Consider the following 26,634-nt stretch of genomic DNA (forward strand, 5'->3'; position numbering starts at 1 on the left):
ACACAACCTATTTTTTTTGTAATGAAAATGTTCTAATCAGAATCAAACACATTACACTTGTTCATATATACATATGTATGTTTGTATGTACTTAACAAGAACTGTACTGAGCTCTCCAATTTGTTTACGTCTATTATGCCCATAATTTATTTCATTGAATTTTAATTTAACATTAACAAAACAAAAATTGATAATAGATACATATATAGATATCCGTTCAACGGCTTTGCTTTGCCTTGCTTTGCGATAATCCATTAAATTGCATTTTATACACTGTTCTGATTTACTAAAAATAACAAACTTTGAAGTGAATTCTACATAATATGGACATACTATATACACCATACAATATTATTTCACAAATATTGAAAAGATTATAATTTTAATGAAATTATTTACATAAATATACTATGTATACATGTGATGGATATATTCTAAGAATATATTCTAAGAATAAAAAATATATAAAAAAATTTGACAGCGGTGGGATTCGAACCCACGCCCTTTCGGACTGGTGCCTAAAACCAGCGCCTTAGACCGCTCGGCCACGCTGCCTCGCCCGGGTTTGTGTCAAATATGCTACTTGAATGCGCACCACAATTCTATTGTCTGTCGTCTGGTACTAAAATGTTGGTATAGTTTCGGGGATGTTTTGCACAAGTGTTGCCGAAGTACATTTTGAAAAGGTAGTAGACATCAAAACAAGAAAGTAGTAAAAGCTGGCACTTGCTACTGATAGGCAGCAAGAACATAAACATGATGTTGAATGCAATAAAAAATAGTTTTTGAGGCAAATTTTAATAAAAAGCTAATTAACAAAAAAAAAAAAAATTAATAGCAAAATAGTAAACAACAACAAAAATTTAAATATAATCCCCAATTTGTAGACTAAAATGATTGTGAATATTTATTGTGCTTCTACATACATATATGCATATAATTTATTTGATTAACATATAATATGGAAATATTTGCAAATAAAAAAGTATTATTAAAGCTGAAACCAACAAATTTCTTATCTGTTTAATCGTAACCTAAATCAGAATGTAGAAAATATTCACAAACAACTAAAGTTTTTTATGCAGTCTTGCACTTACTAAGAATTAAAATCAATAAATATAAAATAAAATATACCCGAGTAATAACAATGCCAAAACCACTTTTTACGACTCAGGATTCACATCAAGGCTATTCTAATTCATTGACAAACGCATTTTGATTTTGCGATAATGAGTCTGGGCATAAGGTCGCCGTGGTCAGGGCATGTTGAGATACAGATGAAAACATTTAGCTACCTTCCCGGCAATCTTGCGCCCTTTGAGGTCGACAATTTCTAGCCGCACACCCCGTTGTTTTGTTGTTATTTTACGATTTGTGCATTTCGCAAATTCGCAAGCAAAATAAAAAACAAAGAAAAAACGAAAAGGTTTCCCTTTCTATATATTTTATAGCATTTTTATGACGATATAGTTTACTATTTTGCTTCTACACTTTTTTTTCTGCCCCGTCATCTGGGTTTACGAGCGTTTTATAACTTGTTTACATTAGGCAAGTGAGTAACGGTAACCCTGGGAAGCGTTTTATGCAAAAATCTATTAAAACGATGGCGGGCTGCATAAAAATCACAATAAATGCGTCTTAAACGGTTCATAACACAGCCACCACAGGGATTACGCCGGCTCGACTTGACTTTGCCCCACACCAATTCACATTGCTACGCCTCGAATTCAGTTTGAAGTTTGAGGCAAGCGTTGCCAATGGACCGTGACAATTGTTGCTGCAAATGAAAATATCGCATGGAGCCTTCCGCAGCTCAGTTTAGGGTCTGATCTGATGGCTGACAAAATGTTCGCTATCATATCAACTATAATTGTGTTCTCAATATATTTAATTCTGACCACTGCAGAGGATTCCATTATAGGAGCTATAGAAAGTAATATGGAAAAGATGGCCTGCAAAATGGAAAATCAAGAAGAAGTGCCCCCGAGCTTAAGCTATGCTATAACCGACATCTTTGTAAGTATGCACCCGAAGTTTTCTTAGTAATGTACATATATCAAAACTATATATATTGTGTTTTCTTCAATTTCATTTTAGGAGAAATTTGGGTCACATGTTAAGCGCGAAACCCAAAAATATTTAGGACTTATGAATATGCTAAATGGAAAGAATTATACTATATTCTTTTCTTTCTCGAAAAAGCATAATAAGCCATAGGTATATGTAAGTTAAAATAAAACAAAATATTAAAAATTGCATACTAAAAGCAAAATAAACAAGTAAGAAAACTCTAGTCGAGACTGCTCGACTAGGAGATACCCTGAACCCTCCAGTCTGATATTCCAATCACTCTGCACCTTTTTAGGCACACATACATACACACGCACGTATTAGAACGCGCTCTGCTAACTGTGCAGTAAGCAGCGACTGCGCTTGGGCCGCGCTGCAGTTCGGACAATATTAAACGAATTTATTTGTTAAATAATATAATTTCTAGACGTCCAATCTTAATGAAACTTTCAGAACATGATCATAATGTTCAAATGTATGTACATTCCAAAGCACAAGTCTCTACTAAATGAAATACGCCTTTTAAAAAGGTGAGGGTGAGGGGTCGAGTTTAAGGGTGGGGGGTTAATTTTAACAAAAACCGAAATTATATTAAATACACATAAGTCTACATTTAAAATTTGGAAGCTCTAGCTCTAAAGGTGTAGGCGCTATAATTAAATAACTAGCTTTCGATAAGGTTTTTAATCGATAATAAAATATCGGGAGTAGTTATCGATTTTTAGTGATAAACTTGATATGCGCGTGATATACACGGACGTTGGAAAAAAAAATTTCAAGTCTCTAGCTCTTATATCTTCTGAGATCTACGCGTTCATACATACGGACGGACGGACGGACGGACGCACCGACAGACGGACAGGGCCAAATCGACTCAGCTCGTCGCCCTGATCAAGAATATATATGTATACTTTGTGGGGTCTGCCACGCCTCCTTCTGTCTGTTACATACTTTTAACAAAACCATTATACCCTGATTTCCCATTTTCAATGGGTTCAGGTTTGTATACCCTGTAAAGTAAAGTAACAAAAAACAAAACAAAGATCCATTTGCTACAGTTACGTCAACTTAATTTCATAACGAAATATTTAAGTTCCCTGTACATATCACAAATTAAAATTTAACGCAGTTTCTAAGCTAACTAGGTAATAGAATGGCCTACTTGATGTGAAAACGTTTGTTCAGTGATCACAGAATGTTTAAGCTGATATATATTTTTCTTCTAGCGGTGCTGATTTCAAGTCTAGATGCACGCCCAAAGAGTATCGAGGACTTCAAATCATTGTCGAAGTGCACTGTAAGTTTTCAATCGCATTTATATACATATATTAACGAAATAATCTGATTTAGTTTTCTTTTAAATAGGCCGAAAATAATAATATGATGCCAACCAAAAAGACGATATCATTTTCAATCAAACCAGCTAAAAATGTTCTTATCAATTTGATTTATAAACCAACAAAAAAAGGACAGGGATCCCGGCCAAATAAATCTAAAAGGCGAGGCCCACAATACTTCCTGAACTTTACGTTTCAGAACTATAGGAATCCAAAAGAAGACACAAAAAAGAAACCAAAAAGAAATCAGCATAGATCTACAAAAAATCTATATAGGGATTTTCCGCTTAAGGGCGAAGATCCTTAGGCTAAATATACATACATCGTAATTGGAATATTGTGGGAATAATAATAAAAGATATATAAAAATATATATATAGACAAATTATATACCTCAAGTCACGAAATATTACTGCAATAATGTTTTTGAAGTCAAGTAAAAGACTTTTTTTCTTTTGTTTTTGTATTTTGGGTATATGTCAGTATACGTAAGCGAAAAGCATAGATGTAAAATTCTCTATCCTCTATAACCATGACGGATCCCATGAAATTAAGACTATGACTATATGAACTCAGCTGATCATCCTGAATTAGAATAGTGATCTAATTTTTTACAAACTGATACAAGAACTGATTTACTTTGTGCTATGGTTCTTTAAAAGTTCCCCACAAGAATGTGCGGGAATGCTCATCGACAAATCACAAACGCCATTGTAAACTAAACTTAAGTGTATGATTAAGTTTTTCAATTCAAGTAAACCATTTGGATGTATATATCAACAAAGTTATCTTTAAACATTTACGTACAACAAATTTGATTATATGTACGCAAAGTGGAGTTTGGACACATTGATAAAAATTAGATTTTTTTCAATTAGATTTCGATATGGAAAAAGTTCTAAATATCAAAGTATTTTTCTATTTTTTCACTTTATACGATTGATTTCCTCTCATTTCCTAAATATATAGAACAAACAATAAATCATAATCAAATAATTTTTAAGCCCTAGAGCTTAAAATTTTCTATCAAATTCATGATGGCAAACCAATTACCGGAATAGGCAATTATAACTAATATATTTTGAGATAAGCTTCGACGCACAAACTTGCATAACTCTTAAAAGGCAATTAATATTCTGTCACTGAACACACTTCCATCAAATTTCTTATCAAGTAATGTGACAAATTTTCACAATTATTAATTAAAAGGTAGAAAATTATGAATTAAAAAATTGGCGCTGATAATTTTGTTTATTTTATGAAAAAGTAAAAAAATTGTTTTAATGTGAATTTTAATTCAATGGGTAGACAATACGTCTTGCTCTAGATAATGGCCAGGCCACCATTAAAAATATTGACACACCGAAAATTCCCTAGATAATAATCCGTAGACAGAGTCTAGCGATAAGCTTATCGCAATTTATCGACTTTCGTTTCCCTATAAATACGACCTGAAACATGCAAATATCTTCAGTTGCTATTACAATTTTTATTGTATAGCATACTAATAACATAACTAACAGTTATATAACTAGAAAAATATCTGAACCGAAAACTTCACCATGAAATTCTTCGTTATTTTTGCCGTGTCGATGACCGTGTTGGGTCTGCAGGATGTCAGCGCCAGGAGCATATTTGACAGTCTTGGCCAAGAGTTTGTATGTGTTAAATGCCAAAGGTACAGAACGTTGAAGATGTAAATCTCAACTACTTTCGTTTTCAGGGCAATTTCGGTAACGCAATTGGCAAGGAAGCTTCAGCCTTTGGCAATGCCATAGGCCAGGCCGCTTCTCAGTTCGGTAATAATGTGGGCCAAGCAGCAAACAATCTCGGCAACGCAGTGAGCAGCAGTCAACTGGGCCAGGAAGCCTCCAATTGGGGCAACTCTATTGGCCAAGCGGCCTCAAATTTCGGCAATGAAGTGGGCCAAGACGCTGGCAACTTGGGTCACATAATTGCAACTAATGCATCTAATATGGCTCACAATATTGCCAATGGTGCATCCAATTTTGGCAACAGCGTGGCATCCGATGCTTCCAGTCTGGCACATGACATCGCCAACAGCTTCAATTCCGATGAAAACTCAGCTTCCAATGTGGCCAACAATGTTGCCAACTCTGCATCGAATGTGGCCAGCAATGTTGCTTCTGATGCTTCCAATGTGGCCAGCAATGTTGCTTCTGATGCTTCCAATGTGGCCAGCAACATTGCCAACTCTGCATCCAATGTTGGAAGTAATGTTGCCTACTCTGCTTCCAATGTTGGAAATAATATTGCCAACGCTGCATCCAATGTGGCTAACAATATTGCCAACGCTGCATCCAATGTTGGCAACAATGTGGATTCCGACGCTTCCAACATTGCCAATAACATTGCCAATTCCGCTTCCAATGTCATCAACAATGTGGATTCTGAAGCTTCCAATATTGCCAATAACATTGCCAATTCTGCTTCCAATGTGGCCCACAACATTGCCAATGCAGCTTCAAATGTTGCCAACAATGTGGGTAACTTTTTGTAAGCGAACTGCCCAACTGTTTGTAATCAGCAATATAACATCATTGTAAATAAAGCTTTAATTTCTGTCGACTATAAAAACGCTTTTTAGTTCTCTAATTCAGCCATTTTACAATGTTAAACGAGTAACTGAGGGCAATGTTCTATTTGTTGACCTGATATAGACAGAAGTATAGAAAGTCTTATCAGAATTCATAATTATGCTGTTCTCACAAATTGAATTAGAATACAGTAGAATGCGGTTATAAGGAACCATCGTTATACCCAGACCACGCTATAACCATATATGTTTACTCATCTAAGTTCACCAGAAGTTTCGTCGCAGTAACCGTACAGACGGTACAAGCTGAGTCGCTATAGCCGGCTTCTACTGTATATTTCAATTTCACATATGAAAAGCTTTGCTTCTTACAGAGCTGAGTATCTTACAAATTATATATGTAACACAATAAATAGTCTGATTCCGTATAAACTTTTGACTTATAGCTCTACAAAGCAATACACCCACAATTCAAACAACATTACACAACCTGACTATTATTGCCATCAAAATAGTTAATATTAAGAAAAGCCCTTAGCTCAACATTCACCGCAAGGCGATAAGAACTTCGGACATCAATCAGTGCGCGCCGCCAGTTTCGTATATGAATTATGAGCTAGTTGAGCTTAAGAAGGGCTACTCGTAATTACATTTTACTGCGACTCAACTTACATAGATAAGTTGGCTATATAAATCAGGCTGTTCGTCTCTAAAATCAAAACAGTTAACAAGTTAAAGTCGAACAAGCAATATGCAAGTCAAAATTGTTGCCCTCTTGGCCATCGTTTTGGTGGCCCAACAAGTCGATGCCGGCACCATTACCTTTGGTGATCTAATGGGCGATATCTCGAAGGTGGCTGTAGCTGGCGAGAAAGTAATCCATCAACTGGAGAAGAAGTTAACCGATGCTGCGCAGTCTGAAGTGGAACATGTTGAGACAGCTATGCAAAACATGCTAAGTGATATGGCTAATGGATTGGGTGATCTAGCTGTAAGTATGAGCATTATAAACTTGCCAGAGAGTCTTGAAATTCGATCATAGATATATGATCGCCCCAAATTTCCGTTTCTAGAATGCTCTGACCAATTTGCGAGCTCAGCGTGATTATGTTCAACCGGAGCAAAACAATCTTCTTGGCGGTCTTATGGGTGACATGGGCAATGCACTTGGCCACTTGGCTGTAAGTAGAACAGAGTTCACAATTTTACTTGAAACTATAATATATATATGTATATATACTCATTACACAGAACACGATCACCAGCCTCAGTGTGCAGATTCAGGCCATGCCCAAGTCTAGCAGCGTTTCAGTAAGCATCCACATGAGCGCAACTTGAGATCTTATAACAGATTTGTTTTTTGTTTTCCTTCAATACAGTCCTCTGGTGCTTCGATAATTGGAGAAGTTGGCGTAAGTACTTATCAAGTTCCCAAAATTAATAAACAATTCCAATTTGTTGCTCCAATTTCGATTTCTTTTATTATTAATTCATGTATTTATAGGGCGCTCAGGCCATCGCATCTGCTGCTCATGCTGCTGCGCCCTATGTGAAGCAACTGAATGCTGCTCTGGGCGATCTTGCAGTGAGTTACACATTATTAGTTCATTTTGAACTTCAGCTAATGACTTTGAACTATTACAGAACTCCCTCACCCATCTATAGATTGAACCATATCATGTAGAACACATTTATATTTTCTATCTTTATACTCGCATATACTTAATCAATCAATTTGTAGTTTTAATAAAGCGTGTCCTGAACTTTTTGAACTTTACAAGCAATCTGGATAAAAATAATTATGTTGTGCTCGAGCTTTTGGAATCTAAGAACTGTTCATAGAACCAATGTGTTTTCGTCGATTTCCAGATGCCTTTCCTTTAAAAATCATATCAATGTTGTCTTGTATCTGACTGATACGAGTGAAGCAGAAAGGAAAGCAACAATTGAAGATTAATTTACCTGAAATTCACTATAAAATCAACTATATAACTGAGTCGACCATCCCAAGCAGCCTCTGATCTATTGACTAAGACATATGACATATAAGTTTACCTGTTGGGAAGTGTTCCACCTTCCAACTTATTGATACTGTTGCTACCCGATGTGAGAATCTAAAAACCTCTAAACAACATCTTAAGTCTCTCCTTTAGTATATAAAGAGATATACTTATACCAAGGGAGACAATTTTCATTTCACAAACGAGTATAAATACATATGATATTTTATATAATTTATACATTATGTTGTGATAGAAAAAATGTATTTACCTATTTCTATTTCTGATTGTGAAGTCACATCACTTCACCGCGCATGATCATGCATTTGAAATAAATGAATATTGCTTAAGCTATCAAAAGATGAGTATAAAATCTAATATATCCACTGTGAGAGTAGCGATATAATCATTTACTTGATCTTCTTTGTACGCCTTAAATGATTTTATTTATTTTTTTATTTTTCTACAGCGCCGTTTATAGGGCTTAGCCGCAGTCGCAGATGCTCGTGCTGCGGAAATTGGGTCATCTAAAAGGGTGAGTCGTTATAGAGACCATCGGAAGACAGCGCCAGGGGGAAAAGAACTCGTATGTTATTTATACGTTGCATGATGGCATATGCATAAACATACTTTTATGCATAACTGTGTGTGTCTGTTTGTGTGACTGGCTTTTGTCGGCTGTTGTTGCTGTTGTTGTAGGTGTTATTAAGTCAGTTTATTGAGCGGCAAATTTCGTTTGTTTTGGCAACAGGAAAATTGGATATTTACGTCCAGTCGAACAATACATATATACGCACGATGTTCCCCAAAAAGTCGTGCACGCCGCCAGAAAACTGTAATTATGAACAATTTTTACAAGCATTTTGTTAATTAATTTTGGCAGCTCAAAGACGTAGAAAAAAGGGAAAAAGAAAAAAAAAAACATTCAAAAACCCTTTTGTATGCACGCCCACACAAGTCAGCGTCGCATATTTATGAACTATTTAAAAAAATATATATAATTTGATATCAATTAAAATGCAGAAGCCATAGCTGCTACCGGGCACGACTTCACATACACACACAGTGCGTGCGACCAACTATTTATTTTTTAATTATTAAATCTTAACAAAATACAAAAAAAAAAAAAAATAATAATAATAATAATATATAAATAATTGTCACATCGTGTTGAAGGCACATTTATTGCAACTTCAGCTCTAGATTCCATAAACTCGTTTCGTGGGTGCTATTAAACGATCAAATTAAGTACATTTTACAGATTGAATCGGTCAACTATTCACGAGAACACGCATTGCATTGTCGGGTCGAACTGATTGCCCAATACCCCAGCAGTACTGAGAAGTAAATAAATGTCTTCGATTGGTGGAAGAGTGGAAGAGACGCGGTTTGGGTATGGTCAGAAAACTTGAAAAACCTAGTCATAAAGAGAAAGAGGTTGTTCAATCCGTCTGCTAGTTCTTTGACAATATATATTACTCCATGCGGGGGCTTTTATTGTTTTCGGTCAATCTATCCCAATCGCATTTTATTTTGTGTTTTCTGTCAATAGAGATAGATGTATATTCAAATAATTCACAGTTTGTCGGTATTTTTATTTAATTTACATGAAATTTATGGATCTTGTAAGATCTGTAATATGAGTATTAAGAAAATCTAAGCAGAAGATATATTTTATTATATTAAAGACTTCACTATATAACATTCAACAAAACCAATATACTCCATTCAGCTCACGATCGGATATAAAGCACTGGCAAACGGTGCTGGGAACCGGTTCGCGAACGTTTCTATGTTAGTGGTCAAGGTCTAAGGAGCAGCAGACATCCGGACAGTGGACAGTGGACAGTAAAAAAAAAAACAGACACACAGAACTGACTATAGAATGCAGTCAAAGCGGAATAAACAATAACAATGAACAGAGCAGCAGAAGCAATTCCAAAATAAATGCGAAAAACTGGAGCCAAAGTGAGATCGTCCAGAATTGCATAAACATTGAAGTTATATATAAAGTATACATTATATATACACACATATATAAATATATACATATATATAATTATACAATATATATCGGCTATGTGCAGCTGTATTAGTGCTGTTCTAAAATTAGAATTCAACTCTCAGTAGGGTGACTCTGTGCAAGACGTACTTAAAACATTTATTATATTATATTATATCTTTTAGCTTAATATTAAAAAAAAATATGAATGGTTGGTGTTTTATTTTAATATTTTTTTTTATTTAATTTATGCCCGAATGATGTCATATAAATATTAATATAATTTATTTTATTATATATTATAGGATTTCTTTTATTATAGGATACATCATTTATTTATATAAAACTAAAATATATATATAATTAAAATAAGTTCTAACAGATTAAAAAACTTAGCAAAAAATCCTCTAGTTCCAAATAGATAATAATATTAATAAATGAGTTTCTTTTAGTCCGTTGAGCAATACAAAATTACCCATAAAAAAAAAAATAACTTACAAATATTTAAAATTAAAATTAGGTTAGTTGGTGAGACTCTTTGTCAGTGAATTAAATGTTTTATTTATATTGAGACACCCTAATCATGGCATGCACCACGCTCGCAGTGCAACCAAAAGTTGCATGCATTAAATTTATATGTATATAAGTGTGTTTGAGGGACAATTGCGAGTGTGTTTGTGTGCCACAAAGGGTTGCCAAACCACTTGCTTTATGTACGAAGTAAAAAACAAAAATAAATAAATAAATAAAAGCGGGCTGCAAGAAAAAAAATCCCTATATTGAAATTTTTAGCAATGCGAATACATAAAATACATACAAACTGTTCGCATGTTGAACGAAAAACTGGTTTCTTTTATTGATTACGTTGCAAGCCACTGCCATCCCGTCTCCGGTCCCTTTGGGCCGTAGCCAAAGGTTGTCTTATCTTATCGGGAGAGGCCAACTTCTTGGAACAAACACCTGAACTTCAAATCGGGACGCGAATCGTCTAGCGACTGCTGCATTATTTGTCACAAAATTTCAGCTGTCAACTGTCAGTTCAAAGTGGGCCTGCAATAAAACTTGGTGAGTGTGTGAAGCGGCACTTAGCACGCACAACAACAACAACAACAACAGCTTCATTAAAATTAATTAATGCCTGGGCACACACTCACACACAACAAGGAGCAGGGAGCCGAGGGCAACAATAGGTGTCAAAGGGGGAGGTTGCCATCATTAGGCGCATATCAGTTTTTTTCGGAGTTTTTCTCTTTAGATACTCTTACCGATGTATATTATAATTTTGTCAGAAATTTTGTCAAGTATAGCAGAAGACTTTAAAGAGAATATAATCTAGAAACTAAGAACAACGAACGGCGAGCTAGGAACTAGAAACTGGGATTTGATAACAGAGAACCGTGAACTAGAAACAAGGAACTGCTAGGAGCTAGAAACGGGAGATAACAAATTAGGAAGTGCAAACTAGGAAATGGGAACTAGAAACTGAGAACTCAGAACTTAAAACTGGACACTAGGAACAAGGAACTATCAACTAGGAACTAACAACTTAGAGCTAGGAGCTAGGAACTAGGAACTAAAAGCTAAGAAATAGGAACTAAGAAATAGGAACTAAGAGCTAGGAACTAGGAACTAGGAACTAGGAACTATGAACTACAAACTAAGAACTAGGAACTAGGAAGTAGGAAATATGAACTCAGAACTAGGAACTAGGAATTAGGAACTATGAACTAGGAACTAGGAGCTAGAAACTAGGAACTAGAAACTAGGTAGTAGGAACTCGAAACCGAGAGCTTGGAACTAAGAAATAGGAACTATGAACCATTTCGAATAAACTCTTATTATATATTTATATATATTTTACAACTATATACCAAATAGGGTATACAAAAGTCCACTTCAATGTTCCTCCATATAGGTTTTTTTTTCGTTAGCCGAAAAATATTCACAAATTAAATTAAATGAAGTGAGTGTGAAAATGTTGTTGGTAGGGGTAAAGAAACAACTGAAAAGCCACACAGAAAACATTAAACAGCCGAACAGTGGGCAGGGTCCAAAGGAAATACGCTCAAGTGATTTTCATACCAAAGTTGTTGTTATTGTTGTTGTTGTTGCTGTTGCTGGTGTTGCTGTTTGCTGTTGATGTAAAATCAAGATAAGCAAATTGTTGCCGAAAAAAAAAATGTGGGCACAAAGGAAGCGATTTGGACATTTTAATGATGATAGAGCATGACATAGAATAAATGAAAATAAAATCCATTTAAATAGTACATCAAAATATATATGTATATGTATATATATATTTAAACACATACATATACATACAGTATATCTAACTCAAGAATAGCTGAGCTATAATAACTATATGATTAAATATCGATATGTCAGCCAGTTATATTTTGGACCTTAGAGGTACGCACTCTTATCTAAATATACTAAAGAATAACCCGGAATTTTTTTTTTTAATGGGAGTGAAATATTTTAGGCAACTCATTTAGAGTTAATTGTTTTCTTGTTGATGAAAATGCATGTCGGATAGAATACCAAACTAGTCTTAAGCTAATTAAAGAACCAACTCATTTTTTATGCATTCTTGAATGAAAACATTTTATAAAGAAAGCAGAAAGCAAAGGCCTGGTAAACTTAAGAAACCTTTAAATGAACAGTAAGAAAATTATATTTTACTCGACGATAAATTAACTTCTCTTTCATAAAATAAAGCTGAAATTGAATTAGATATATTTATTATATTTGTATATATTATATATTATATTTTCATATATTGTATATTTATTTTATTTATTATTTTTATTTTAAGACACGAGTGCAGCACATGCCATTAATGTTGCCTGTCATAAGCAAGACTTTCGATAATTATAATAATTCTGTTTTTTTTTTCTTCATCTTTATTTTGCCTGTCAAATTTTGGTTGTCATACAAATTAATGCCCAAAAAAAAAGAGGAAAAAAAATTAAAGTGTGTGCAAATGTGTTGCACAGGCACAGGCACAGTCACAGACACATGGACACCAACAGATACCCTAATGTGGCTGCAACCTGTTTGCACATAACAATGTGTTGCAACTGTTTTGATTTGGTGTTGCCGAAAAACGGGTTACCGAACACATTTCAAGTTCAAAAGTGCAATTACGTGCAACATGTGGCAAAGTAGCTGCCCAGCTAAATGGAGCAAATCAATGCGTGACTTGAGCATGGGAAATGGGGGCAAGTAGCAGACGCATTTTATAAGTGGTAGACCCCTATGAAGGTCTTGCTGTCTCAACTGATAAAGAGATAATGTGGCTACAATGAAATTTATTAAAAAACAGCACACACACACACACACACACACACACACAAAATGTATATTAATGTGTATGTATGTATGTGTATAAAAAGAAAGAGTAAATGTGACAGCAACAAAAACACAGACTGCGTCTGTCTAATTGTCTGACTGGCTGGCTGGCTGACTGACTAGCTGCGCAGTCAGCCCGTACATGCTATATAAGGCAATGCCAATGATATCATCACACACACACACACACATGCATATTGGCTGAGAGGCAGAGCCAACCGCAGATACTTAAGTATCTCAACTGGCGTGGCGCAGGCATTATTTTTGTATTTCACTCTTTCCACTGCAAATGTTGATAATTTGAAGCATGAAATGCAGAAATACCGCGCATACACACACATCAACACACTCACACTCACACGCACACACACACATACACACATACAAGTTCAAGTTTGACATACAGGATCCCATTCAAGGCCCCAACAACAAGTAAATACAAAACGAGACGCAAAATCGCAAACAAGTTTCGCTTTTATTTAGTGCCCCGAGCAGCGCCAACTTGCAGATTCCACATGCAACTGTCTGTGTGAGTGTGTGTATAAGCATGCCCATATATATATATATATATATAGCATATATATAGTGTATACATAAGCTATATACAGCGTCCCGTCGTTACGTGCCGCAGCATTAAAATGGAACAACTTATGTACGTGAACATGGATGGGCTTCTTCCCTGCACCAGAGGCAGACGTAGACTCAGACACAGACACAGACACAGTCCAGGGCCCAGGGCCCAGGCCCGGTTCATCGTCGGCACTTAATGCTCCACTGATTGCACAACGATCGCACGCTGCTGCGCAAACGCAAACAGCAACAGTTCCCGGCAGAGCGACCATAAAAGGGCGCTCTGCACCAGAATTGCAAACATTCAGACGCTCAGATACAATTGTATCTGCATCTGTATATGTTGCTGCTGCAGCGCGTCATAGTAGCCCAGTGCCCAGTCGGAGTCGGAGTCGGAGTCGGTATCGGTGTCGGTGTCAGTAGGTAGACTCATGCATGCATGCACACATACACATCTATGTGTGTCAGCCACAAGGAGCTGAAATTAAAGTAAGGCAGGAGGTTTGTTGTGCCAACCATATGTTTTTAGCTTTCGATTCGCATGTATCTGCTAGATACTTGTTGCACTCTTTCCACAATGGCCATTTAATTATTTGCACCGAGCCTTCTCCCTCTCTCTTTCTCTCTTTATCTCTCTCTCTCTCGCTCTCTGTTTGCTGTCGGCAGGAGTGGGCGTGCTGCGTTGGCGGGGACGGGGTTACGGCAGAGTAAGCCCAATGCACGCAGATTAAAAACTGATTTCCCAGCAAGGATCGCTTGATTAATCGCAAATCGTGCGCACACAATCGTTCAGAGATCACGTTTCTCTCGTCAGCGCTGGACTCTGGCCAGCAGCAGCAGCAGCAGCAGCAGCAGCTACTTTGGAGTCTTTAAAAATAGTTGGCACGCTCGTTGTGGCAGTGTCTCAGATAGACAGACACAGATATGAGTTAAGATCCTCAGAAGGCAGTCAATTCATCAATGCTGAACGGCCGTTCGTCGAAGCATCGTAGGATTCTACATTCTTCAGGTCTCTCAGCATAGACTCATAAGGTTAAGAAATCCTCTATTCCTTTTGTATAGAAATACTAGAATAAAACAATGAAGTGCGTCTATATCGTTTCTATATAAGTTTAAAGCTCACCAATAATACAGTTTATGGATAACTAAATGATATATGTATATTATTCAGGCAACTCTTTTGCCTAGATATCCTCTAATAATGCAAAAATAGCCTATATTAAATTAATAATATTTATATTTGAACATATCTTTATGGTTTTGAAAGATATGTTCTGGATTGCCTCACTTAGGCAAACAATTTGACTTTTAATTGCTGCAGATTCTCAAATGTGATATGAAAAGCGCTCAAATTTATTGAAAATTAAAACTCAATAATAAATTATTGTATGGCATGTATATCTCTGCAAGAAATTCAGATGCTTTGTTGTGATATATCGAAATTCCAATTGCTTTTACATAGGCTAGTTGCAGACAAATGATTTATATGAAAGACGCACTTGTGCTTATCAAATAGGAATTCAAGACAAAAAAAAAAAAAAAAACAAAAAAAAAAACCTCTGACACCCTCAACAATTTTATGTGATATTTAGGCTGCTTTGCCTGCCCTAAGCAAACAAAACATGCGTTTTATTATGCTCGCTCATAAAGTGCATAGAGTTTATTGGCTTTATGCAATAGCTGTATGAGACTTAAGCGTAAAATATATCAAATCTTCTACAGATGCAGAGTGAATTCTTGGTAATTATCTCCATAATTTCACTTCAAATGTTATACCACATTCATATTATTTAATGTTAAATCAATAGACTGAATATCATACATATATCTAGTTCTACGTTCTCAGAGATTTTTAGATGCATTACAAAAGTTTTGTTCATTGCGTTGTCGAAATATCATTTATAATATATATTTGTAACTCAATTTATAGATGAGCGAGTATTAGGCAGTCAGTCGGAGCCCATCATACTTGATGCTTTCAACAAGATGCCAGGGCAATGGGGTTGCCGTTGTAGAAGTTTGGCGTCCAATTTCCAATTTCTTGTCATGTTTTTCTACTGCCAGCAGTTGTGGTTCATTTGGCAAGCGCTATAAATTACAGAATAATTAAAGAAACAAGAAACACACACACACACGCACGCACAACAGCCACATAGAGAAATCACATATTTAGTGGCGTAATTTTAAGCAAATAAACAAAATTCATTTTTGGCCGAATGAAAAGAAATATTTGTTTAGGCAGCCGCCAGTATCTCATAAGGGCATATTCCCTATGCTAATTGCGACTTGACTTTAAAGGCATCATAATTTCAGCTTTGCCATAAATCACGTATATTAATATAAATCCAAAATTATTACCATGCCATGCTGACAGCATCGACCTTTTAACCCTTTGCGACAGTTCAACTCTTTTTTCTTTTCTTTTTTTGGCTGACTTTCTAATTAAGCGACAAAAGAGGAGTGCAACTGGAAGAAATACACAAAATATGTACTGCTTTTTTATTTTGATAAATTACTTTTTGTGTATCAAGAGAAAAAAAAATAAATAAGAAAACAAAAATTCAATGTACTTGGTGCGGTATACAAAGCTGGAAGATACTACTGCTTTTATACATACACATTTACATACAAATATAAATAAACGAGAATTTGAAATCACTGAAATACGGCTTTGTCAACCAAAATTACTTCCCCAAAAATATTTATCGATTTATTTTCACAAAAATATTTGTTTCTCTTAATTAACAAAATAAATAAATTACCATAAGTTGGTTAAAAATATCATATTAACATCATTTTTTAACATTTTAGCTCCACTTATTGTAAAAATCCAACGGTGTAAATAGTTAATAATCGATATATATCGGAAATGCAGCTTAAGTCTTATTGGAAAATTTCGATATATTTATTTCGTGACTTGAATTAGTAAACGAATCTTTCATGCATCTATATTGTAAAGTATCCAAGTCTAAATGGTAGTTCATTATACCCACTGCTCGCCATAATACAGGGTATGTATATACCTTAAAAATTGTATACAAACAGAATGAACAGGCGGCATGATGTACGATACCCTGGGGAACATTTTGTGCCCCAATCCCGGGACAAATTGCTTACAAAGCACAAAAATGCAAATCAAAATGACAAAAGCAATTAAATTTAACCCATTTTCAATACAACAAAAAAAAAACTGAAATCCTAAAAAAATCGAGAAAAAAAATGAAAATCGAAAAGAAAACTTGACTTTTTGTGGTTATTTCATGTGGAAAATGTACTGCATCACGCGGCTCAAAAGGGCGCGAAGCCGTAGCCAACAGTTGCACTGGAAAGCCAAATAAGAAGAAGAAGATGAAAAAACACTGTCAAAGGATAAAGGGCGAAGGATAAGGGGGCGCTTTTAATTATTGGCGCCTGCATGTGTCTCAATTTAAATTAGCTGCGCGCTGCTCAGCACAAAATTAAAATTCAATTTAAAAATGCCACGAAAAATAGCAAAAAAAAAAAATTTATATACAAAAACATAAATAAATAAAAAAAAAAGTCGTATAACAAAAGTGAACTAATTTGCTTGGACCCAAAAGGGGTGTAAAGGCTGGCATGGCAACCCTTTTGAAGTTACGGAAATTAGTTTTAGAATTTATTACAATAAAAAAAGAAGCAAATAAGAGAAGCAGAAGAAGAAGAAACAGCAACAACAACAATTCGCACAGGCGGCGCATTTCACGCGCTTTTCAATTGCCATAAAGATGATTTATGATTATCACATTTAATAAGCAGAATCTCATTTTTTTTAGTTTTTTTTTCTTGTTTTTTTTTTTTTGTAATTCCCGGCAAATGGCCAGTTAGCTGTTTAGTCGGAAACATCTGTCTCGGCCGCCACAATTAACACATTATATGCCATGAGGCATTCAACACTTGGAGCCCACATCAATCGCTGCACGAGTGAAGAGAAAAAACTGTTTTGCGATCCTCAATGACATTGAAATGTGCACTTGGCATGCCGACTGGTGGGCGAGGGGTGCTGGTGCCACGGGGTCGTTGCTGCTGGTTCTAGTGCTGTTGCTGCTTGCTTGCTAAAGCCTTGAAACTGCAAAGAAGAATTGTGGTGGATGGGGCACAGGCGACTTGCCAGTCGCGGGATCAACTTGAAAGCGGCGTAAAGTAAACAACAAAGCAGAGCTGGCTGGAGCTGCTTCTATACCCTATGCGGCAAACGACAGAGATGGGTATATGACAAGAAAATACTACATAATGCAACAATATGCATTAAATGCCAGCTGGTAGAGTTAGAGCTAATGTCCAAAGGCCTCTTCAGCCTGCCCCATTTACCCAAGCATATTCATTATAAAAATTTGAATCAATTTGCATTTGACAATTGTGTCAAATTGCACCATATCGAGTCATAAAAACTCTATACTCTCCCAAGGTTCGAGCCAAGTTGAAAGTTGTGTAGAGCATCGCAGAGCCGCTTATGCCCGGTCGTGCCTTGGTCTTGGTGTTTCTTAAATTGTTCTGCTGAGTTGCTGCTAGCCAGAGCAAACATTGTTAGCGCTAAATGCGCCTCAACAACGTTTTCGTTTTCTGTGGCGCTCTCCGGCCCGCAGTTGCCTGACTGCAACTGAGGCAAAGCCTGAAACAATATTTACACGTCGAGCACGAAGTTGCAACTTGAATGTGGCCATGGCTTTGACTGTTGTTGTTGTTGTTGTTCTTGCTGTTGCTGTTGCTTGGTGACGACAGATACGCCCGTATATAAAATTATAAAAATAAGAAGCATTCCGTCTGTGCCGTGAGACCTGCCACACTCGATGTTGCACTTGGGCTGACCTTGGACTGTATCCAACTAATAGCCAATACTATCTATTCTTCTCATTCTCGCTTTCTGTCTTTCTCTATCTCCGTCTCTTGGTCGATCTCTCTCTCTCTAGCTCCCTCTATCTGTGTCTCTCACTAACTAAAACTCTTACTATGTCTCTTTCACTCCTTCACTCTCTCACTCACTCTCTTTCAAACCGTAATTATAATATAATTATGTACCTATGTACATAATACATACATAATAATGATGAACAAGTGTCTTGGATTTGAAATAAACCATTTGCTAAGCATTTAGGCAAGGATTAGGGATAGGGAGGATTTAGGGAACAGGATGTATTATCGATTTTTGGGAGTGATATGATCTGCGCGTGTCTACAAACTTCAAGTCTATATCATCTAGGTCTAGCCTTCTCTGCACGTTTTCATTTCAATAAAACCTATATACACCTATATCCCAATTTCAATGGGTTCAGGGTATATTGAGGATCTTCGTGTCAAGTACTCTCGACTACATCAGTTTTACTGATTATAAATCTCAGTACGCCTTGACTTGGTCAAACAAGTTTCATGCAATATGTTTATATTCGCCTCATTCAGTATTCAACATTCGAGCGTCGTAGAATATTTAGTCAACGTAATAAAAGTACAAAAGTCAAATTTAAGTAACAAAATTATATAATGTGTAATGACGGATCGTGTACACTTCGTTGTAAAGCCATATTTTTGGCCGGTTGGTCAATAGGCCATGGACTTCTGACTATGATATTTTCCATTCATAGATATCGTATGTTGATTGATAATTGTTTTTTATTTTACTTTCTTTATTTGAATACAATTTTCATAAGCAGGAGTTGCTGGTGGTACATGGTTTTTGAACGGTGATTATTTTCTATTGGTCGTAATAAGTGGTGCCCTCTCCGTAATAGGTGGTGTAATAATGTTGATCGCAATCTTCAAGGTATGTACTCGGTCATATGTATATGTAATATAATAATGTATATGTAATATAATAATCATTTTCATCTTAAAGGGTATGAAATGGCTGCATGTTTTAGGGCTAATATTAAGCTGGTTCCTTCCGGTATTCATCGGCTTTTTCATATATCCACTTGGTAAGTTTCGTTAGATTTTAAAAGTATGTATTGGAATAATAATAACATAATTTGCTTATTTTTAGTCGTACATATCATTTTTACTATATGTGTTGCTCGGTACTATAAGGAAATGAGCAATCAAAGATTTCCATATTAACCAACTTGATCCAGTGTACATGTTCTGTCAACAACTGAAATCGAAAAGTAAATTGCAACTGAATTCAGCTTATTGTATGTATTCTGTTTCGAATTGAAAATAGCCAATGGGAATACCAGCAGCAAATTTTCTTCAAATTTTCCTTCAAGCTGCCGTAAACGGTTAAAATATATTTGCTCGATCCTCAATACAGAAGGAGTTGGATTGTCCATTAGGCGTTTTTCTATGCCATCGTCTAAACAATATTTGTAGAAAGTAAAATTATTGAAAGTAAATAATACGTTGGATATGAATTCCACAAAAGGTTTTGAAGCTTTACTAGGACATTGCAAATAATTTTTTCGTAAAATAATTTGTGTTTCAAAGATATATTTGTAACAAAAAAAATAAATAAATAAATAAAATAAAATAAAACCTAACTGTTGGTCGTTATTCATGAAATGTGGGCGTCGACGACTGAGCCAACTGAAGCCGGCAGAGCCAGTTTCTATAATCTCTCATTGTCAGATTTGGATTGTATGCGGTGATACGTGTGACCTTAATCTGTATTGACATGTTTCAGAAATTAGATAATGCAGTTGTCGTCGGCATTCGTGAGGCGCAGTTGATGGGCTTGTCTTACCTAAAAATATGACATCAATTGAAGCTCGTCAATCTGATATACTATTTGGCCCAACGAGCATGCTCTAATCCAAATGAACTATTCATATACCTACTCTATATATCATTTCTGGAGCTTGGCTATGATCTACTCAACCGAATTCTCGATTTTATGCACCGTTCCTAGGCGGATGATTCGATCTGTCTTGTAAACCTAAAAGCTATATATCTGAAATTTTCAATGTACTTCCTTTCTCTTGTCTTTCAGCAAATTATCAACAACTTTAGGCGGACAACTGCTGCAAAGTGCATATCAAGTGCACTTCACATGATGACAAATGTCGTGAAGGTAAAAATGAATAAAAATAAAGATGAGCCGCAAACGACATAAGTTATAATACATATGGTAGAATATATACAATATATGTTACATACGTGTACTTAAGGCAGGTGCAGATACATACACACAGCAAGAGACACACAAACACACACAAAAGTTCTTGCTCTAGGTTCATGCGTACATAGAATTAGCCTTCGAATCCAATAAGCGGCAGTCCAATTGGAACGTGCCAGAGCTGAAAATTTTTGTAACTGGAATTTGGAATGAAAATCAAATTTTGACATTTTTATTTTCTCTAATATTATATGCAAAATTTGTTTAATTTTTTTACATTTATTTTTTACTAAAAGAAAAATTGACATATTTTTATACATATTAGTTAGATATATTGTATATATATTATCAGATTTATGATATTGTGACTTATTGTGTGTAGTGCACGTATAAACGAACGAGTGTACGCGTGTATGTGTAATTAGCAAGAAGGGCACAGAGATGCGAATTGTATGTATGGGTCTGTGGGGGCAACACTGCACGATTTAACGAGCTGCGACTGCAACTGCAACAGCAACAGCAACAGCAACAACAACGTTTGCCGTCAAAGGCTTTCAGCTTACAGCGCGCCCCCATGCGGCGAGCGGGGCAGCAGAAACCCCACACACATGCATTTGGAAGAATTATGAGGCGTTGGCAACGCACTTTTGGCTAAAGGAGCCCAGGCACCCGCCCGCCCTGGCCCCGTGCAGCCCCCCTCATGGTCGCTTGGCCTCTTGAGCAGACATGCAGCGCATGCAACGTAGCGTTTCAATTTATGCGAAGTGATTCGTCATGCGGTTAACTTTAGAATCCGTACACAAACAGAAACACACACACACACGCACACATACATATTGGTGTTGTTTCAGTCTGCTGCAGGCTGCAGCTGTGTGGCATTTGCATATACATACGTACATAAATACATATACATATGTATGTACTCGCCAGAGCAGGGGCATTGAAACCTAGACGATTGCCAAGTCCAAGGCGACGCCTTGCCTCAGGGCGAGGTGGGCGTTGGGTAGTTTGGGTGTGGCTGCTGTTTGTTATACCCTCTAAGCCTATTGAATGCGTTCAAGAAAAAAAAAAAGTGGGGTATATCTCTTATAATGCTAATTGCTAAATTGATGTCGCCGGCCAAAAAAGTCTCAGACAACAGAGGAGTGTGGATATAGTACGATCTATCGTAAGCTCAATCCCAGGAGTTACAAAATCTAGAGACTTCATTCAAGTATAACTAAGATTCAGGGGAAATAAAAGTGAATTTCATAGAGATGAGAGTTTTGGCATGAGCTTAAGTCGTATAGCTAAGGGCAAAGTTATTCCAAGAGTACTCTGATGATATGGAACAGATATTGTGTATATGAGTGTATATGTATATATGTCCTATAAAAAAGCTATAAAGCTCAACAGAAGTTCATGATAGCTGCTAGGGTATTCACCAGTCGAGCACAGCCGTCTGCATTACGCTGCTGCTTGTTGTTGTTGTTTGCTGTTGTTGCAACAGCTCAATTGACAACGTTGACACTGACATTTCTTATGCTCCGTTTTGTTGCACGTTTGACCATGAAAGTCAAGAGAGAAAGAGAGAGCGAGAGAGAGAGCAACAGAGAGCGAGAGAGACGTTAATGGCTAATGAAATGTTTGTTGTTTGTTGTCTTGTTATTAGCTAAAAGCCGGATGGGGGCTAGGCCACGACCGCTCTGGACCAAGCCCCATCAACGCACAATTGTTGTCAAATGTTGCACGTCCAGATAAATTTGTGCTGCACGCATTGCAGTCGAACCCAGCCAAATCAAGCTAAGCCAAGCTGGGCTGGGCTGGCCTGGGCTGGGCTCAGGCCTGTTCCCTGACTGATAAGCCAAGTGCGGCTAATGAAGTTGTTCGCTCGCATTGTTTGCCTTCACTTCCATTTAGCCAGCTCACAGATTATGGGCCATTCAACCCACAAACATATAGCAGCATTTTAGGAGCTATTCGTATTGCCAAACTAATTGGCGATATTTTCTCGAAAACAATTTGTAAACATAGTTTAAGTTTGATTGAAAAAAATAATAATAATATATGAGAATATAGATTAAAGCAAACGAAATTAGAATTCATGATGTATGAAAAATATAACCATAAAAAAAAGGTCTATAGGGCTGTTAACACTAGGACTTGGAAAATAAATTAAAAATGCTTCAAGACAGAAAGAAACAGAAAACCTGATATAAAGTCAGAAGGAGAGAAAGAGAAAAAAAAATAAAATTCAAACAAAAATTTCTATGTTTCTAGGGATAGACAGCATTACAATGTATATAAGTATGATCATCTTACTGTCATATTTTCATTAATTAATATATGATTTCGCTACATTTCATTGGGTGGTTAGAAGACAGATTCATCTCTTATATGAACTCTTGAAAATCGCAACATATCAAACATATTAGATAAATCATTAAAAACTCTTAAAACACCCATTTACAAACTAAATAAACATCAAATTATTTGTAAACTTTATCAGACCAATTTCGACTGGAAACAATAGAGCTCTGCTTACATCACGAAAAAAAGGTCACAAACTTTTTGTGGAGCAAGCAAAAACTGAGAAACAAATTCGACTTTGAGAGGCGGCACTTTGATTTCGTTAAGCTATACAAAATTCGACGACTATAAAAAGAAATGAACAAAAAAAAAATAAGAAGAAATTAATAAATTCTCATAAAATAGGCTCAGCACATAAGATTTCCGATATTGCTCGATGGCCAGCTGAGGGAGCTGCGGCGGACTCTTGGCCATAGGGCACGAACTGAGTCACAGTCGGAGGCGAAGCTCTCAAAAAGCGGACCATTTTAATTTTGTTAATTTACCACAATGTTTGGATGGCGCAGTTTGCCTAGTTTTTAATAGGCAGCTGCTGCGACGGCTGCTACGGCTGCTGGTTGGGGGAAGCTGAAGATCTGTAGATCTAGCGAGGGCGACAATAAAACAGAATTTTCTCATGCTCGATGCCCCAAGAGCAAATTGTTTACACACAACGCTGGCGACGCTTTCTTTAGCAGATTTTGATTTCGATTGTGGCTTTTCATTGTTGTTGCCAGGCGCTCTAATGCCCTAGGCGAAATGTAGAGTAGGCATATTGGACTAAAGGGATAGGAAATTAATTTTCTTGAATAATTATTGATTATATTCAACATATATTTTCATATAGTTTAATTTGTTTTATAATTCGACCAACAAATAATGTATAATACCCAAAAAAAAAATAATGATTTTAGATATACGCAAGCTATAGATTTAAGATATAAAATTCCATTGAATATTATTAAATATTATTCAAGTACTAAAATATCCCATAGTTCCAATAGATTATCTTTAACTTAATACTTGTGCTAAGTTCCTAAGACTAGGTATCAGTAGAACTGAACAACTTGGAAATAGAGTCAATTACAGCCTTACGCAGGCTATCTTCAGAGAATTATATTGAAAAGTGGAAAAACCTTTAAGATTTGTATGCCTATAAATAAGTCTTTCGGCATCTTTTTCACTCTTTGCCGCACTAAACTGATTTACAGGGTATCTTTAACATTGTTTTATTGTCAGCAACGGCAATGCTTACGGACTTGGTGTATGTCATTTAGCAGCTGAATGATTTATGCCCCCAAAATTTCAGTTCAGCTCGTTTCGTTTCGTTTCGCTTTGTTTCGTACACTTCAATATGAATGCCAAATGCGTAGTTACGCATATTGAACGATGATCCACACACACACACACGCACACTCAGAGATATACCCTGTCAATAGGCAGATACAAATCGTCAAGCACTACCATTGGCCACTGGGCCACACTCAGCGAACTTCAGACAACAACTATTTTAATGCTCGCTCACAATTTGAGACGAGTATATAAGCTTTTATGAAAGATTGTATTATTAAGGGTTCATATGTGAAATTGGTATTACTTGATGCTTGTAAAGTCTAGCCGAATCCTATGCCTATGGTTGATTGACATTAGGGTACATCTTCATTTCGATCAGATTTATAAGAATCTGAGAATGGCAATTCAGCTCGTAGTCCATATCAAAAGTAATATATTACTCTATGGAGTCTATCTTTAACATAGGTTTTCATGAAACCAATATACCCAGTATTTGTATTTTCAAATACCCATATACCCTATATTTACATGTTCAATGGGCTCGCTATACGAAGTATACCTGATGAACGAGTATTGGGCAGTCGGCTAAGCGCCAACTACAACATGCTTACTTGTCTTCTATATAGAACATATATATCATATACACACATATATGTATATATTTTTAATGAATAACAATTTTGGTTTACTATAAAGAAATAGACAGCGCTGGGCGGTTCCTGGAACTGTTGAGCGGATGTGTTGATTTATGCCTGCTTGTCGCAGCAGGGCCGCGGGGTGGGCGGGGCTAGGCGCTGCTTCGGCAGATGGAACCTCTCGCATTGCGTAAGAGCCGCCATGTGCCATTGTTCAACAACGGAGCAGAAGAAGAAGAGGAAGAAGAAGCAACAGTTTTACAATTAAGCGAAATTAATCTAATTGGACGAGTCACAAAACAAAATAAATACATATAAGAGAAGCCCAGAGGAAGAGGAGAGAACGAATGCCAAAATAAAAGGGGTGCCATCAAATCCTGTGGGAAAGTTTCAGGGCAGGTTTCACTTTTACAGTGGCACCTAGCTCTATGCGAACAGTCGGTGCTTCGGTCATGGTCTAATTGCATTTGGGCAGCGGCTCCACATGCAACAAGGGGTTAAATGGACATGCACAAATTTGATCAGCGACCGCAGCTAGCGGCGACGAGGTCGGCTTGGCTTGGATCGGATCGGGTCGGGTGGGGTGGGTTCGGGTCGGGTCGGTGCAGGCATTTGCTGGACAAATGAGCAGCCAACCAGGCAGTCAGCATTAATCCAATTCCAGCGGATGTAACGGTCCATGGTTGACAAACAATTGCAATGTTGCATGTTGTTGGGTTCCGTGTGGAAAGCAGCCAAAAAAACAAATGAAACAAAAACAGAAACATGCACGAAATTTGCGCAAAGGGAGTGCACGACTAGCTGCTACCCTGTAAGCATAATAGATATGTGTATGTGTGAGAGAGTGAAGGAATATCAGCTAGGACTAACAAATACCCTATGCAAACATCATATTATAGAAGTGCAAAGCGCCTGCTGAAACAACTAATAGATACCCTATAGATGCGCAGTAGTCGTGAGAGTAACTGTGACATCTTAGACAACTAGCAGATATCCTAAAGTACTATGATAGCTGCCTAACAAATACCCTATATATAGGCATAAGCACACGATATCATAGCTTAACTTGAAAGTAGTCTGGTAGGCAACTAAAAATACCCTATATGCTAAATAAGTACTTATAACTATCTCAATATACGATATCACTATAAGCTTATGACTTATCGTTTGTTAAATATATGTATGTAATATAGGTATATCTATATTCGATCATACCTTAAACTTATACTTTGTTCCCCTTCTTCCTCTTCTTCTTTGTCTCTTCTACTTCGATATATTTCTAATATAAGATTCTATATCCCATGCCCGGCTATACTCCTTCTTAAATAATATATGTTAATTTGCCGCTCTAGATCTTAACTTAAATGTAGAATGCATGTTCATATATGTATCATGCAATCAGTTAATATAGATAGTCTTAAGGATAGC

General features: G+C 36.5%; 2 protein-coding genes, 1 long non-coding RNA gene and 1 other non-coding gene across 5 annotated transcripts; 3 read left to right on the forward strand and 1 right to left on the reverse strand.

Annotated features, from left to right (window-relative positions):
- Nucleotides 1-475: 475 nt before the first annotated feature.
- TRNAL-UAG (transfer RNA leucine (anticodon UAG)) lies at nt 476-555 on the reverse strand. The gene has a single exon. It is a non-coding gene; the product is annotated as a tRNA-Leu (tRNA).
- Nucleotides 556-1,198: 643 nt separating this feature from the next.
- On the forward strand, nt 1,199-2,789 carry LOC149092048 (uncharacterized). The gene is made up of 2 exons (XR_016196185.1): nt 1,199-2,016; nt 2,098-2,789. It is a non-coding gene; the product is annotated as an uncharacterized LOC149092048 (long non-coding RNA).
- A 2,073-nt stretch (nt 2,790-4,862) lies between these two features.
- On the forward strand, nt 4,863-6,005 carry LOC108651050 (uncharacterized). Its single transcript, XM_018100477.3, has 2 exons — nt 4,863-5,065; nt 5,131-6,005. Exons 1-2 carry the CDS (start codon nt 4,970-4,972, stop codon nt 5,926-5,928), a joined length of 894 nt encoding a protein of 297 aa, XP_017955966.1. The 5' UTR covers nt 4,863-4,969; the 3' UTR covers nt 5,929-6,005.
- Nucleotides 6,006-6,668: 663 nt separating this feature from the next.
- On the forward strand, nt 6,669-7,744 carry LOC108651232 (uncharacterized). 2 transcript variants are annotated; one of them, XM_018100745.3, is made up of 6 exons: nt 6,669-6,955; nt 7,038-7,145; nt 7,216-7,275; nt 7,344-7,376; nt 7,469-7,549; nt 7,609-7,744. In XM_018100745.3, the coding sequence occupies exons 1-6, from the start codon at nt 6,716-6,718 to the stop codon at nt 7,627-7,629; spliced, it is 543 nt and encodes a 180-aa protein (XP_017956234.1). In that variant the 5' UTR covers nt 6,669-6,715; the 3' UTR covers nt 7,630-7,744. The 2 variants fall into 2 exon arrangements, with proteins under 2 accessions (XP_017956234.1, XP_089120664.1); XM_089264538.1 differs by having other exon boundaries at nt 6,670-6,955; nt 7,344-7,391; nt 7,478-7,549.
- The last annotated feature ends 18,890 nt before the right edge of the window (nt 7,745-26,634 follow it).

This window comes from Drosophila navojoa, chromosome 2 (genome assembly GCF_054131105.1).
Source record: "Drosophila navojoa isolate 15081-1374.11 chromosome 2, UAZ_NAV_1.0, whole genome shotgun sequence".
NCBI classification, from domain to species: domain Eukaryota; kingdom Metazoa; phylum Arthropoda; class Insecta; order Diptera; family Drosophilidae; genus Drosophila; species Drosophila navojoa.

Coding starts and splice junctions, on each gene's coding strand:
- LOC108651050 (XM_018100477.3), top strand. CDS start 4,970: ATGAAATTCTTCGTTATTTTTGCCGTGTCGATGACCGTGTTGGGTCTG. Junction 5,066..5,130: donor ACAGTCTTGGCCAAGAGTTT/GTATGTGTTAAA, acceptor TTTCGTTTTCAG/GGCAATTTCGGTAACGCAAT.
- LOC108651232 (XM_089264538.1), top strand. CDS start 6,716: ATGCAAGTCAAAATTGTTGCCCTCTTGGCCATCGTTTTGGTGGCCCAA. Junction 7,276..7,343: donor CCAAGTCTAGCAGCGTTTCA/GTAAGCATCCAC, acceptor CCTTCAATACAG/TCCTCTGGTGCTTCGATAAT. Junction 7,550..7,608: donor CTGCTCTGGGCGATCTTGCA/GTGAGTTACACA, acceptor GAACTATTACAG/AACTCCCTCACCCATCTATA.